Raw genomic sequence first — 14,097 nt, 5'->3', positions numbered from 1 at the left:
AGTCACTGTCTCCACCGTCACAGAATCTAATGCTGCCCCATAGCTAGCTGTCTGCCTCCTTTCTCCATCCCGACTCCTTCACAGTACTCTAGCAGACATCACATCCACTCTTTTTTTTTTTTTTAAATATTTATTTATTCCCCTTTGTTGCCTTGTTTTATTGTTGTAGCTATTGTTATTGATAGCGTCATTGTTGGATAGGACAGAGAGAGATGGGGAAGACAGGGGGAGAGAAAGACACCTGCAGACCTGCTTCCACCGCTTGTGAAGTGATTCCCCTGCAGGTGGGGAGCCGGGGGCTCGAACCGGGATCCTTACTCTGGTCCTTGTGCTTTGTGCCACCTGCTCACATCCACTCTTAATCTCCTCTGTCACAACTCCTGGTTCTCCAGACACCTTTCTTCACCACTGCAGTTGGAGTCTCTTGCTGCTTTGTTTGTACCTTGATAACCCTCAGTTCTTCAAGAAGCTGTGAATCCTGGTGTCACCTTGGTTCTCCTATATATACTATTTCACCTCTGCCCTGCTTGTCTACCACTGGAACAGCAGCAAGATAGGGAAAAGGGCATGGTTGGCAAAGTCAGGTGGCAGCACCGAGCTGCTTACAAGCTGCAGGTGTTGACAAGATTGTCTCTTCTTGTCTCTGCCCAGAACTGTACCATTTGGGCATTCAGACAAACATCTGGGTGTTTGCCATGTAGCAGGCACTATTGTAGGTAGCATAAACAGCAACGGACAAAACAGTCCTTGAACTGGGGGTGGTGGTGGTGCATTTATGTTCAGGCAGGGTGACACTCAGAAAAGAAAGAAATGAGAAGCTAACCAGTTAGCTATCTAAAAGGGCTGTGGAATCAGGTCGGGGGGGGGGGTGTCTGTAATGATAGGCCTTTGAGTTGACATTTTCAAATAAGGTAGTGAAGCCTATATATATATATAGGCTTCACTACCTTATTTGAAAATGTCAACTCAAAGGCCTATCATGTATATATATATATATATATACACACACATATATATATGTGTATACATACATACATATATACGTACATATATATGTATATATATAGTACATACATACATATAGTACATACATATATATATGTATATATATAGTATATATTTACTTATTTTCCCTTCTGTTGCCCTTGTTTTTCATTGTTGTAGTTATTGTTATTGATGTCATCTTTGTTAGGACAGAAAGAAATGGAGAAAGGAGGGGAAGACAGGGGGAGAGGAAGATAGACACCTGCAGACCTGCTTCACCGCCTGTGATGCGACTCCCCTGCAGGTGGGGAGACGGGGGCTCAAACCGGGATCCTTGCACCAGTCCTTGCGCTTTGCACCACGTGCGCTTAACCCACTGCACTACCACCCGACTCCCAGCATTTTAATTTTTTTAAAAAAAATTTAATATTTATTTTCCCTTTTGTTGCCCTTGTTTTTATTGTTGTAGCTACTATTGTTGTTATTGATTTCATTGTTAGATAGGACAGAGAAATGGAGAGTAGGGGAAGACAGAGAGGGGGAGAGGAAGATAGACACCTGCAGACCTGCTTCACCGCCTGTGAAGCGACTCCCCTGCAGGTGGGGAGCCGGGGGCTTGAACCGGGATCCTTATTCTGGTCCTTGTGCTTGGAGCCACGTGCGCTTAACCCGCTGCGCTACCACCTGACTCACCACCCCTTTTTTTTTTTTTTTTACGATTTTGTTTTATATCAAAGGTTTCACATGAAACACAAAGATGAGCCAGAGCACTCTACTAGTTGAGTCATTTTCCCAGCATAGTTGGGGGTCTTCATGAAGAATAACATTGAAGTAAAGGGTTCAGGACCTGAGGGGTTATCTGTGCAATGTCTCTGAGATTGGACTGTGCTTGTTTTTATTCAGAAACAACTAGAAGATTAGTTTTCTTGCAGCTTAGTTTGAGGTCAGAGGAGTGATCGACCTGATTGTTGCAGTGGACTTTTGTCTTTGTCATATATTTCCCCTCCCATCATGTTCCTGTAAATCCTTGATAGTATTAGAAACTGAAACTAACTTGCAACAAAGGTTGCTACAAAGGAAGTCCAAGGAAACAACTTTGGACTGGAGTGCAGTATCAGGACGGCTCAAGGGGACCGCCATTTAAACTGGGCTCTAGTGTAGTTCTCCAGGCAGGGAGGAGTGGACGATCAGGTCTGCCTGGAAGTGCATGGCACACACCAGGAACCCAATAAAAGTAAAAAAAAAAAAAAAAATTAAAAAAAAAACTGTTTAAGAGAAGAGGGCGGGGGGGGGGGGAGCTGGTCTCCGGCCAGCCAGAAGAGGTGGATGAAAAATTGCAGAGAAATCCAATTCAGGGAATACACGTAAATGCTCGCTTGAATGGAAAAGGACATCCCCTCCAACCCAGAATGCTAAACTTGTGCAGTGATGGACTCCCCTTCTAAAGGACCGCATTTCCTCTCTTCTCATACTAGGTTCTATCCCCTTGATTCTGGTAGCCAAAGGTGGGAAGGGGTAAAGGCAGGAAGGAAAAGTAGATTGAAATCGCTTGTGGCCAGTCATCTAGCGGAATATTCAGCCTCTAGTGAGTTTAGCGCTGAACAAAAAGGAGGTCCTGCCCGACTGACCCCCAGTGATGATCCTGCAGAGGGTGAGGCGGGGCGGGGCGGGGAAATCACGCCTCTTCAGTCTCGCCACGCCCTTCATTCTTGCTCTGCCTCACCCCACAGAGCACATCTGATTGGCTGGGTGTCACCCTCAAAGGGAGGGGCCGCACACGTTCACAGTGGGAATAAGTTGGGGAGAGCTGGGCGGGGCTAGATTCTGTCCTCTCAAAGGTGGTAAAGGCCAGTAATTCTGAAGGCCGCCTCTCCTAGAAAAGTCATCTTCTCGCGAACCTTTCAGCTAGCCGAGCCACCTCTAGGGAGTAGAACTGACTACATCCTTTCCCCCCCCCCCCTTTCTAGCAAAAGTCCCATTTGCCACCATAGAGATGTACCAAGTGAGAGCAAGTAGGGGGAGCGAGTTCTGAGTGATACTGACCACAGGCTGCTGCCCACTCTGGTGTTAGGCAACTTCTAGCAGGACCGGAACTGAGTGCTAGGGAGCCCCTAGATTTCCCGCTGGCGCCGTTCCAGGGCCGGCTCCACTTAGCCCAGCGGGCGCACAATGGCCGCGCCCCCTCCCGCTGCGGACCGCTCTTTTGGTACTTGCACTCAGAGGTGAGTCCCCTCCCTCCCACTTCGCCCTGGCCAGCGCGTGCGTGCGCATGCGTGAAGCGCGGCGCGCGCTGCGCTCAGGCCGTCCGCTCTCCCGGCCCTGGGATCCGTCGCGTTTCTGCGCGCATTCGGCTCCGAGCCGCGAGCCGCCGTGAGCTCTCGCATTCGAGCAGGCGTCCACGAGCCCGGGGGCATCGCCCGCAGCGGCCAAGCTAATGGCCGGCTGAGCGGGACGCCGCCGCCGCCTCAGCCACCGCCGCCGCCGCCGCCTCCTCCTCCTCAGCCGGCGGCGGCCCGGGCCCAGCAGCCATGGCCGAAGACTACTGGGACGGGCGCCTGCGGCGAACAGGAGAAGGAGGTCGCGCGGCCTCAACCCGGGCCGCCGCCCCAGGCGCCGCCGCGCCGGCCCCGCGGCGCTGAGGTTACTCGCGCGCCCCCGCCGGTGAGCGCGCCCCCGAGACGTGGGGTGGGGGCAGCCCTTTCTCCACCAGAACCCACCGGGGACCCGGGTGGTGCCCGGGGGTCGGGGCTGCACCGCTGGCATGTGTCCCCCTCCCCCAGCATGTCTCCCAGAGTGCACCGGGGCGGGGGGGGTCATTCAGGGCCTTCCTGACCTTGGCCCCGCCCTGGGCCGGCTCGGGGAGCTGGGGGTGGGAGTGCTGGAGGTGCTCATGGGCAGCCAGCGGGGTGGTCACGGAAGGAGGGAACAGCGGGTGGGGGAAAGGGGTGGCATGGAAGGCGGGCGGGGAAGGGGACGATTTTGCCCCTGAGGGGCTTGGGCCACGGAGGGGCGGGGGCTTCTCTAGCCATTGGGAAGGTTTGAGGCCTAGTGGGTGCTAAGAAGGTGGCAGTGGGGGGTCGGGGGCCCCGAGGGTGTGACATGGGGTGTACTCTCCAGAGTGACCTGATATGCAGATGGGGGAGGGGTGTCTCCCTGTAGCGAGGCCTAGTTGAGGATCCTTTGGATACAACAAGGTGGTCGAAGTGTTTCCTCTCCTCCACATACACACACACACACACAAAACACACACACACACACACACACACTCAGGGCTCTGAGGCCGTGAGGGTAGTGTGAACACTGGCTTTATATCCAGGAGGGACTGCAGCCTGGGTAGGTACAGAGTGTGCCCCAGGAGGCCAGGGAAGTGGGGCAACTCCTTGAGTTGAGAGAATGCTAATGGCAGGTCCTAGCTAAGGGCGGGCGGGGGCAGTGCCTCAATCCTGAGTTAGGCTCAGTGGTGTGCTGAGGATTCAGAAGGTGTGAGGTCAGTGTATATATGTGTGTCCACCCATGGGGACAAGATGTGAGACTCCAGGGAACTCTGAAGAAAAGAGGCAAGATAACTATGGGAAGGTCTAGTGACTGCTTATGTGGAGACACCTAACTGTGTGGGGGTGGGGGGTGTTGCCGGGGCCAAGGCTGGGAGACCTTAGCAGTATGAGGTCTGAAATGTGCCAGGGACTTCATGAAGACTGTGGTTGTGTCCCTGGGAGACTGGGCTGGGCTGTGCTAAGATTCCAGGGAGGACGGGGACGCACACCTAGTGTGAATAAAACTTGGAACTGTGCAGGGATCCCAGTGTGAACCAGAAGTTGTTTTCTGATGCAGCTCCAGGTTGAATGAGGACCCATGTCACCAAAATCGGGCCAGGCCATTATAGAACCGTGTTCAGGTGTTCCCTGGGGGGCAGGGTTGAGTCAGGCGACAGGGTGTGCCAGCTGGGAGCCCCTGTGTGAGGCCCAGTGTGTGTGCAAGCAGGGGTCAGGGGCAAGTGAAGGTCCAGCCTGCACTGAGGGACGGGGAGCGGGAGAACCCGGATGTGTGCTGGCAATGGGCACAGTCATGGAGGTTCTGAGTGAGGGCCAAAACCAAAAATAGGTCAGGGGTCGGTAGGGTTCACTGTGTTCATGGGGACCCTGGCAGAGTGGGAGTCTACTGCCTGCTAATGTGGGTCAGCTGTGTAGGGGGCGCTGTAGAGGCGCTGGCTGGCAGTCTGGCGGGGGGGGGGGGGGGGGGGGGGGGGGGGCGGCGGGGGAGATTGTGGTATCCAGAGCTGACTTGGAGGGCATGCTAAGTTGAACTCTTAATGCTCCCTGGGGTTTTGTGTGCTGCTGATGGGTGGAGATAGCAGTGAAGAGACATCCGAGATCTGCTGAGCTTCCAGTGTGTCCCCAAGGAAATGGAACATTGTGACAGTCTAGTGTGTGCTTCCCTCGGGTAGGATGACAGTGGCGTGTCTCTTTGGGAGTGAATACAGTGCAGTGGCTGTCTCCTCACCTGCCCATGCCTTGCGAGGTGGCGTGTCTTTGGGTGGGAGGGCACTTCATAGATGGCGGGGTATCCTCAGGAGTCAGGAAGGACATGTGCCCTTTGAGTGGTGCTGGGGGTCCAGGACCTCGATCCTTGTTCCAGTTTTCTGAAATATAAAAAGCCCAGTCAAACTGAAATCCTGTGGAAAACTTTTCAGATTAATGATGAAGTGGTGTTGTTCACAGGGCCTGTTCAGCCCCCTCCCCCCCCAAAAAAAAAGTGCAGTGGGTGTTGCTTGATACACAGATTTTAAACTCCAGCTTCCTGAGACTCTGGAACATGTCACACCCTTGGGGTTTCCAGTTAGGACTTGAGTCCCATGGTTCTTGGCTCCCCCCAGCCCTACTTAAAAGTCCTCCCACTCCAGATCCCCCACTCCCTGTCACAGTAGGAAAAGTGCCCATATGCCAGACAGCCTTAAGATAAGACAGTCTCTGGGGACTGACCCTGCTTGACCTTTTTTTTTTTTATCATCTTTATTTATTTATTGGACGGAAACAGCCAGAAATCGAGAGGGAAGGGGGAGATAGGGAGAGAGAGAGAGAGACACGGAGAGACATCTGCAGCATTGCTTCACCACTTGCAGGTGAAGCTTTCCCCCTAAGGTGGGAATCAGGGGCTCGAACCAGGGTCCTTGCACATTGTAACATGTGCACTCAACCAGCCCCCATCCCTCTCTTCACCTTTTGTAGTGCCAGGTGTGATGTTGAGCCTCTCGGATCAGGATTCTGTCGTGGTTCTTCTCGATGAAACTCATTCTCTTTACTGAGGTCTCCCTGCTAGGCTCACCCCGCTGGCCCCCCTGGGGAGGTGAGGTCAGGCAGACAGAAGTGGAGTTCCGGGGACGACTGGAGTAAGGACCTGGTTCCCCGGTAACACACGAGCCACTTCTGCTCCAACCCAGCCCCAGCCTCATCCTCGGCCTCCTATCTAGCCCAGCTTCCCTTGGGCCCAGGGCCATCTTAGGCCCTGCTGTGAGTCCAGATGGCTCCTGGGCCAGGTCTTTCCCCCCTCCTTACTGGCCGGGAGCTCAGGAGGAAGGAGAGAGCGGCCAGCGTAAACATTTTGGTGGCCCCATATTCCCTCCAGCCGCCCCATCTAGGTCATCTTCCCACTGATGCCAGTGTCCCTGGGCCACCTTGCCCCTGGTATTGTCATGAGTAGCAGGAAGGGACTCCCCCACCCTGGAAGAGATTGGTCCTAGACCCTCCCCAGCCCCCTGCTTCATTAATTTCTGACATAACTACTTTTTGAGTATCTGATCTGTGTCAGTCACTGTTCCAGGTTCTCAGGATAAAGCCGTGGCCCAAACAGAAATTACCCTGTGGGAGCTGATCTTCTAGTCGTGGCGGTGAGGAGAAAGACAGTATAAATAAAGACTCCAGTAAAGTACTGGGGAGAGGGGGTGTGCTTATCTTGAACATAGGGAAGTTGACATTTCACGATAGGGTTCTTGTGTAGTCCACGAGGTGGTGCAATGGATAAAGCACTGGACTGTCAACCATGAGGTTCTGAGTTCAATCCCCGGCAGCGCATGTACCAGAGTGACGTCTGGTTCTTTCTCTCTCTGCCTATCTTTCTCATGAATAAATAAATAAATTCTTTAAAAGAAAAATTTAGGCACATCACATTAAAAAAAAAAAACAGAGTTATTCACAGAGGCCTCCTGACAAAGGTGACAGGTGAGAAATGACCTGAAGGGAATGAGGTAGCGAACTATGTTGAAATTGAGGGGAAGGGTGCTCCGGGAGCAGCTGGCGCAAAGGCCCTGAGACGGGGCTGCTGGATGAGGTTGCAGACTAGCAGCCAGAAGTGATCGAGAGAGGAGGGGAGGTCAGATAGGCGAGGGGGTGAATGGGGTAAGACCTTCAGGCTGCCTCAAGAACTGGGACGTTTATTTTGGGTGATAAGGGACTTGATATGCCTTCTCAAGTAGAAGAGAAATGTGACCTGGTTTGTAAAAATCTGGGTGGGATCCTGTGGGCTCCAACCTGACTGAACCTCTTTCGCTGTCCTGGGGACAGCTGCTGAGCATCCAGCTCTTCCTCACCCCCAAAAGCCCACCCAGTGGTTGGGTCGGGGTAAGAATCCCCTCTCCTTGCACCCCTTCATCTAACTAGACCAGTGGAGTGGCCCACTAGTCACCGTGACGATAGTTGCTGAGGTAGTCGGGAAGGCCCTTGTGGCTGTGGGGAGCATTCTACCCTGGCAGTTGGGGGTGATGTGGGGCTGGTACCAGAGGAATATGCCATATTATGGGCACCCCCGGGTCCGTGTCATTCATCCTGCGGTCCCGGGAGAATCCGTAGTTCCATCTATGGCTGGGTCCACCACAGCTGCTGTTGCAGATAATACCTGCTGTAGAAGCCTCTGGTGCCAGAATGGGGCCACCCCCATGGGGCCCAACAATCCATCAGTTGGGCCCTTGCCCTCAGCCAACCACCCCATCCTCGCTGCCCAGGTGGGCGGGCCCCTCGTGAGCAGGAGCCACCTCCATGGCAGCTTTCCAGGCATCCCGAGTGGTCCCAGGGCTGGGTAGATGCTTGACATGAGTTGGCGTCAGTGCGCCTCCTCACCTGGTTGGCATGGCTTATAGGGAGGGGCTGTGTCGGTCAGGCAAATGCTGACCCATTCCTTCCTACTCCACGCCCCCCTTCCCAGATCGCCATGGATCGGATGAAGAAGATCAAACGGCAGTTGTCAATGACACTCCGAGGGGGCCGAGGTATAGACAAGACCAACGGTGCCCCTGAACAGATAGGCCTGAATGAGAGTGGTGGTGGTGGCAATGACCTTGGAGAGGCCCCTACACGCGCCGCCCCTGGGGAATCCCGCTCTGTACGGGGCCCACTGAGCTCTGCACCAGGTGGGTCCACTTACTGCTCCCACCCGCAGACGGGGCCCCTGGATACCACCTCTTAGTCAAGCTCCTCCCTGACTTGTGTTAGTTTCATTTCCCTTTCTTTCTGTCTCTCTCTTCTTGCCCCTGCTTCAGTCAACATCCTTTGTCTATCTGCGCCTTTCCTTGGCTTCATGCCCTGCCTCGGGAGGAAGGGGTGAGGGGCCCCCACCTCCTTCAGCTGCCCCAAGCCTCCCTCTGCCCTTCTGCCCTCTGCAGTAGTCCCCTCCGGCCTCCTGCCACCTGTTCAGCTTCGGTCCGCCTTCCTGGGGCCTTTGGCTACCTCTGCCAGTGCTTGCCCACTTGGGACTGGGCCAGCTGCAATCGCAACATCCCCCCCGAACAGGATGCTCCACCGTGAGACTACTGCCCCTGTCCCTTCCACCTGCCCTAACCTGACCGGGCCTCCCCTTAGGGGACTCCGGGGAGTTGTACACCCCATGGGGTGTGATGAGGGAGGGAGCTCGGTGTGTGGCATCGTGGCATCAGGGGTGTCCTGGTTCACCTGCCCTGCCCCTGTTCCCACGACCAGAGGTTGTACATGAGGATTTAAAGATGGGGTCCGACGGGGAGAGCGACCAAGCTTCAGCCACATCCTCTGATGAGGTGCAGTCTCCTGTGAGGGTGCGCATGAGAAACCACCCCCCACGCAAGATCTCCACCGAGGTGAGTGACCCCCTGTCCCAGTAGGGCTGGAAAGAAAGCAGAGCTCAGGGGCTCATCTGGCACCGCTGTGCTTTATAGGACATCAACAAACGCCTGTCGCTACCAGCTGACATCCGGCTGCCAGAGGGCTACCTAGAGAAGCTGACACTCAACAGTCCCATCTTTGACAAGCCCCTCAGCCGTCGCCTCCGCCGTGTCAGCCTGGTGAGCCTCTTCCATTTCTGTGCTCTCCTCAGTGGCCTCCTCCCCTGTCTCCTCCCCTTGGCCTAGTCCCTTGCTCCTGAACCTCCTCGATCTGCCTCCTTTACCCACAGTCTGAGATTGGCTTTGGGAAGCTGGAGACCTACATCAAGCTGGACAAGCTGGGCGAGGTGAGGGGGCAGCCGGGAGGCCTCTGGTAGGGATGAGGTGTGTGTGTGGGGCAGTCCGTGGGTACCCCCTGCAGCCTGAAGCTTCTCTCTTGCCACTCTCACTCACGCCCCAGGGTACCTATGCCACTGTCTACAAAGGCAAAAGCAAGCTCACAGACAACCTGGTGGCACTCAAGGAGATCAGACTGGAACACGAAGAAGGGGCACCATGCACCGCCATCCGGGAAGGTACAGACTTTCCCAGCCTCTCTCTCCCGTTGCCTCCCTGGGCTCTCCCCATGGTGAGAACAGGCTGGGGCGGGGGTGGGGGGGTGGGGGTGGGGTTCTGGGATGTTCCTTCCAACATCCTGGGCTTCCTGGGCACATGCTCATCACCCACACAGCCAGAGTAACCAAGAATCCCTTCCTTTTGGGGGTGAGGGATGAGGGGTGGAGGGAAGAGGCAGATGACTTGGAAAGCTTAAGTCTGGCATGGGTTGGGAAAGTGCCAACCGATTTACAGGATGCGAATGTTTCTCATCAGAATACCATTAAGAATGCTTTTGAATTGCATAGAAGGTGAATGTGCAAACTCAGTTTCACGCGAAGTTGCAGGCAGGAGCGAGGCCCCTTTCCAGAGCGCAAAACCAGGTTGCGAAAATTCAGTGTCACATCAGCCTGGGGATGCAATCCCAACTTTTGTTTACTCTCCTCTGAGCCTTAGTTTCTACTTCTGGAACAAGGGGACACACACCTTCAGGCTTTAATTAATTGGCTTAGCTCCTGAGGCTGTAGATCACAAACCCCAAACTGCGGGGGTGGAGAGGTGGGGGGGGTAGGGATGGTGGCTAAAAGAAAGCCCTGGAGGAGCTTGTCCCTTCCCGCTCAAGGTTCTCCCCGTCCTGTGCACAAGGCCCAGACTGTTCATCCATCCATCCCATCCCCCCTGCCTCCTGTAGTGTCCCTGCTGAAGGACCTCAAACACGCCAACATCGTCACGCTACACGACATCATCCACACAGAGAAGTCCCTCACCCTTGTCTTTGAGTACCTGGTATGGTTGGGTAGCAGTTATGTGTGTGGGTGGGAGTGGGGTGGAGTTAGTCAGTCAGGAGCCCCAGATGTGACACTCTTGCCCCCCCCCTTTTTTTCTCGTCAGGACAAGGACCTGAAGCAGTACCTGGATGACTGTGGGAACGTCATCAACATGCACAATGTGAAAGTGGGTGTGGGGCAGGAAGCAGTGGCACCAGGGGACCTCCGGTCACCCACTCCACCCCATACATCTCCCAGAAATGGGCACTTCCTCTCTGGCATTTTCTGATGGGTCCCTTTGGAGGGCTCAGGGACCCTGTCCTCTCATGGGATAAGGCTGTGGACTCCAGTGTCTCTGTTTGGAAGGGAAACTGCATGCTTTGGGAGGCTGGGTGGTGGGTGGTGGTGGTACAGGTAGCTAGAAGCTCTTTGACCTCTGTTCCCGGGTCCCCAGCTGTTCCTGTTCCAGCTGCTCCGTGGCCTGTCCTACTGCCACCGGCAGAAGGTGCTACACAGAGACCTCAAGCCCCAGAATCTGCTCATCAACGAGAGAGGAGAGCTCAAGCTGGCTGACTTTGGTATCCCAGCCCCTCCCCCTCTCCCTCCCTCCCAGTGATTCCCCCCCCAGCCATACTTTTTTTTTTTTCACCTGCTCCTTGCCCACAACCCCTAGTCTGGGTCCCCGTCACCCTGTCTAGACCTAGCTTAAGACCTCCTCAGTCCCAACGCCACTCTTCCCCCAGACGGCCCAGGACCTCCTCAATTCTAGGTACCCTTTTTCTCCATCTGCCTTCCAGGCCTGGCCCGGGCCAAGTCGATCCCAACGAAGACCTATTCTAATGAGGTAGTGACACTGTGGTACCGGCCCCCTGACATCCTACTTGGGTCCACAGACTACTCGACCCAGATTGACATGTGGTGAGGACAAGCAGAAGTGTAGCAGGAGCTGTGTGGTAGAAAAGGGGTGGCTTGGCGGCACGAGCCACTTAGCCAGATGCCTGCCCGGTCACTGTCCCCTCCCTCCCCAGGGGTGTGGGCTGCATCTTCTATGAGATGGCCACAGGCCGCCCCCTCTTCCCGGGCTCCACAGTGGAGGAACAGCTGCACTTCATCTTTCGCATCTTGGGTGAGACGCCACAAGTCCCAGGAACTGTGTGCGTGTGTTGGAGGGGTGTGAGGGGCTCACTGGGAGGCCCTGTGAGCTACTTAGGGTAATTCCCTCTCCCCACTAGGGACCCCCACTGAGGAGACCTGGCCAGGCATCCTGTCAAATGAAGAATTTAAAACCTACAACTACCCTAAGTACCGATCTGAGGCCCTTTTGAGCCACGCACCCCGGTGAGACTGGTGGGTGGGGTGGGTGGATGTTAAGGGCCAGAGTGCCCAAGCTCCATTTAAAACTAGTCCCCTTGTTCTGGCGGTAGACTTGACAGCGACGGCGCTGACCTCCTCACCAAACTGCTGCAGGTAAGGCCATCTTATCTTCCTGGGCCAGCCTTGGGGGTGGGGGGTGGGGGTGGGGGCCATGGCTTGCAGGTGTGGGTAAAGAGGAGCTCCGGGGGTGGGAAGAAACAAGTCCCACTTGTTGAAGGTGTCAATACCCTCCCCTCCCAACCACAACCCCTCCCACACACACCCAGTTTGAAGGTCGCAATCGGATCTCCGCTGAGGATTCCATGAAACACCCATTCTTCCTCAGTCTGGGGGATCGAATACACAAACTTCCTGACAGTGAGTGCAGTTGGGAGTGGACTTGGGTCGGGGGTGGGGTCTGTGGGGGAACAGGATTGCTGTGGAGAACTGGGCAGGCTGTGTAGGGCTCTGGCTAGGCCACCTTCTGAAGGGGCCATGTCCTTGTCATATGTTCTGTTTTACTACAAAAAGATTATTTCTTTTTTAATATTTATTTTTTATGAGAGAGAGACAGACAGACACCAGAGCACCGCTCAACTCTGATTTTTGGTGGAGCTGGGGATTGAACCTGAGACTTCAGAGTCTCAAGCATGGAAGTTTTTTTTTTTTTAAAGCATAATGCTGTCTCCTGTATCCACCATTGATAAGACTTCGAACAGCATAGATTTTTTTCCCATGTTGTTGTCTTCTGCAAAGATGGAGTCGCTGTGGGTGTTCTGTGTTTATATCTGACTTTCAGAAACTTTTTATTGGAGGATGGATGGTGCTGCACTTGGTTGTGTGCACAAGCTACCATGTGCAAAGGCTGGGACTCAAGTCCCTGGTCCCCACCTGCAGAGGGGAAGCTTCACGAATGATGAAGCAGTGCTGTAGGTGTCTTTCTGTTTCTCCCCCCCCCATCTCTTCTGTCTCTGTCCAATAAATAAGTAAAATAAAATATTTTTAAAAGCCCCAGAAGACCTTTTTAAAAATATTTATTTATTCCCTTTTGTTGCCCTTGTTGTTTTATTGTTGTTGTTATTGATGTCATCATTGTTGGATAGGAAAGAGAGAAATGGAGAGAGGAGGAGAAGACAGAGGGGGGAGAGAAAGATAGACACCTGCAGACCTGCTTCACCGCTTGTGAATCGACTTCCCTGCAGGTGGGGAGCCAGGGGCTCGAACCGGGATCCTTACGCCGGTCCTTGAGCTTGGTACCATGTGCACTTAACCCGATGCGCTACTGCCCGACTCCCCCCAGAAGACCTTTTTACTGTGAACATTTGTGAACATCCTGATGTTTATAAATTAGACCAAAATGTAATTGAGTCCTCATTACTCCAACTTGTGCCCAATCCAATTTTATCTTTATTCCCTCTGATAACTTTGAGACAAATCCCAGACATATTCACCCACAAGTGATTTCAGAACGTATCTCTAAAGTACTTTGGGGTAGGGGTTGATAGCATAATGGTTATGTAAAGAGACTTTCATTTCTGAGGCCCCAAAGTCCCAGGTTCAATCCCCTGTACCACCATCAGCTAGAGCTGCGCAGTGCTCTGGTAAAAATAAATAAATAAATAAATAAATAAATAAATAAAAATAAAGTACTTTGTAAAATATAACAAGAGCATCACTGTCATACTTTAAAAGAATTGGCTCACATCCCGTCCCTCCATTGGATCAAATCAGATTACAAATATCCGCCACCCTAGGCTTGATAGGTGATAATCACAAAACCATTATTACACTTGACAACATTAATGATTTCTTCGTGTTAGAAAGTTCAGTTCAGGGGCCAGGTGGTGGTGCACCTGGTTAAGCGTACATATTTCAGTGTACAGGGACCTAGGTTCAAGCCCTTGGTCCCCACCTGCAGGGGGAAAGTGTCACGAGTGGTGAAGCAGGGCTGTAGGTGTCTCTCTGTCTCTTCCCCTCACTTATCTCCCTGTCCTCTCTCAATATATTTGTCTCGATCCAATAATAAATAAATACAATTAAGAAAAAAAATGATAAAGTTTAGTTCCAATTTCCCTTCCACTGGTCGGTGAGTGTGTGGAATTACCTGACAGACGAAAGTCACGCCTCTCATAAAAATGGCAACTTTTTCTTTTTTAAGATTTATTCATTAACGAGAGAGCGAAAATGGAGAAAGAACCAAAGCATCACTCTGGTGCATGCAAAGCCAGAGATTGAACTTGGGACCTCATGCCTGAGAGCCCAAAAGTTCGCCTGCTG

The 14,097-nt window shown here is 53.4% G+C and overlaps 1 protein-coding gene across 7 annotated transcripts in view; it reads left to right on the top strand.

The window, feature by feature from the left end:
• The first annotated feature begins 2,998 nt into the window (after positions 1-2,998).
• Positions 2,999-14,097, top strand: part of CDK16 (cyclin dependent kinase 16) — a 12,785-nt gene continuing 1,686 nt past the window's right edge. Inside the window, exons 1-15 of one of the 7 annotated variants that reach the window (XM_060182480.1) lie at positions 3,016-3,206; positions 8,179-8,383; positions 8,636-8,773; positions 8,949-9,082; positions 9,161-9,286; positions 9,397-9,453; positions 9,567-9,681; positions 10,392-10,486; positions 10,592-10,654; positions 10,922-11,045; positions 11,265-11,385; positions 11,496-11,593; positions 11,700-11,805; positions 11,892-11,934; positions 12,108-12,198. In XM_060182480.1, the coding sequence (XP_060038463.1) occupies positions 8,185-8,383; positions 8,636-8,773; positions 8,949-9,082; positions 9,161-9,286; positions 9,397-9,453; positions 9,567-9,681; positions 10,392-10,486; positions 10,592-10,654; positions 10,922-11,045; positions 11,265-11,385; positions 11,496-11,593; positions 11,700-11,805; positions 11,892-11,934; positions 12,108-12,198 (1,510 nt within the window). In that variant the 5' untranslated portion in view covers positions 3,016-3,206; positions 8,179-8,184. The other 6 variants (XM_060182481.1, XM_016191080.2, XM_016191081.2 and 3 more) reach the window with 6 other exon arrangements.

Source organism: Erinaceus europaeus, chromosome X, assembly GCF_950295315.1.
Source record: "Erinaceus europaeus chromosome X, mEriEur2.1, whole genome shotgun sequence".
Taxonomy (NCBI): Eukaryota; Metazoa; Chordata; class Mammalia; order Eulipotyphla; family Erinaceidae; genus Erinaceus; species Erinaceus europaeus.
The sequence above is the reverse complement of the archived record's forward strand: the minus strand, read 5'-3'. Positions and strand labels throughout refer to the sequence as shown.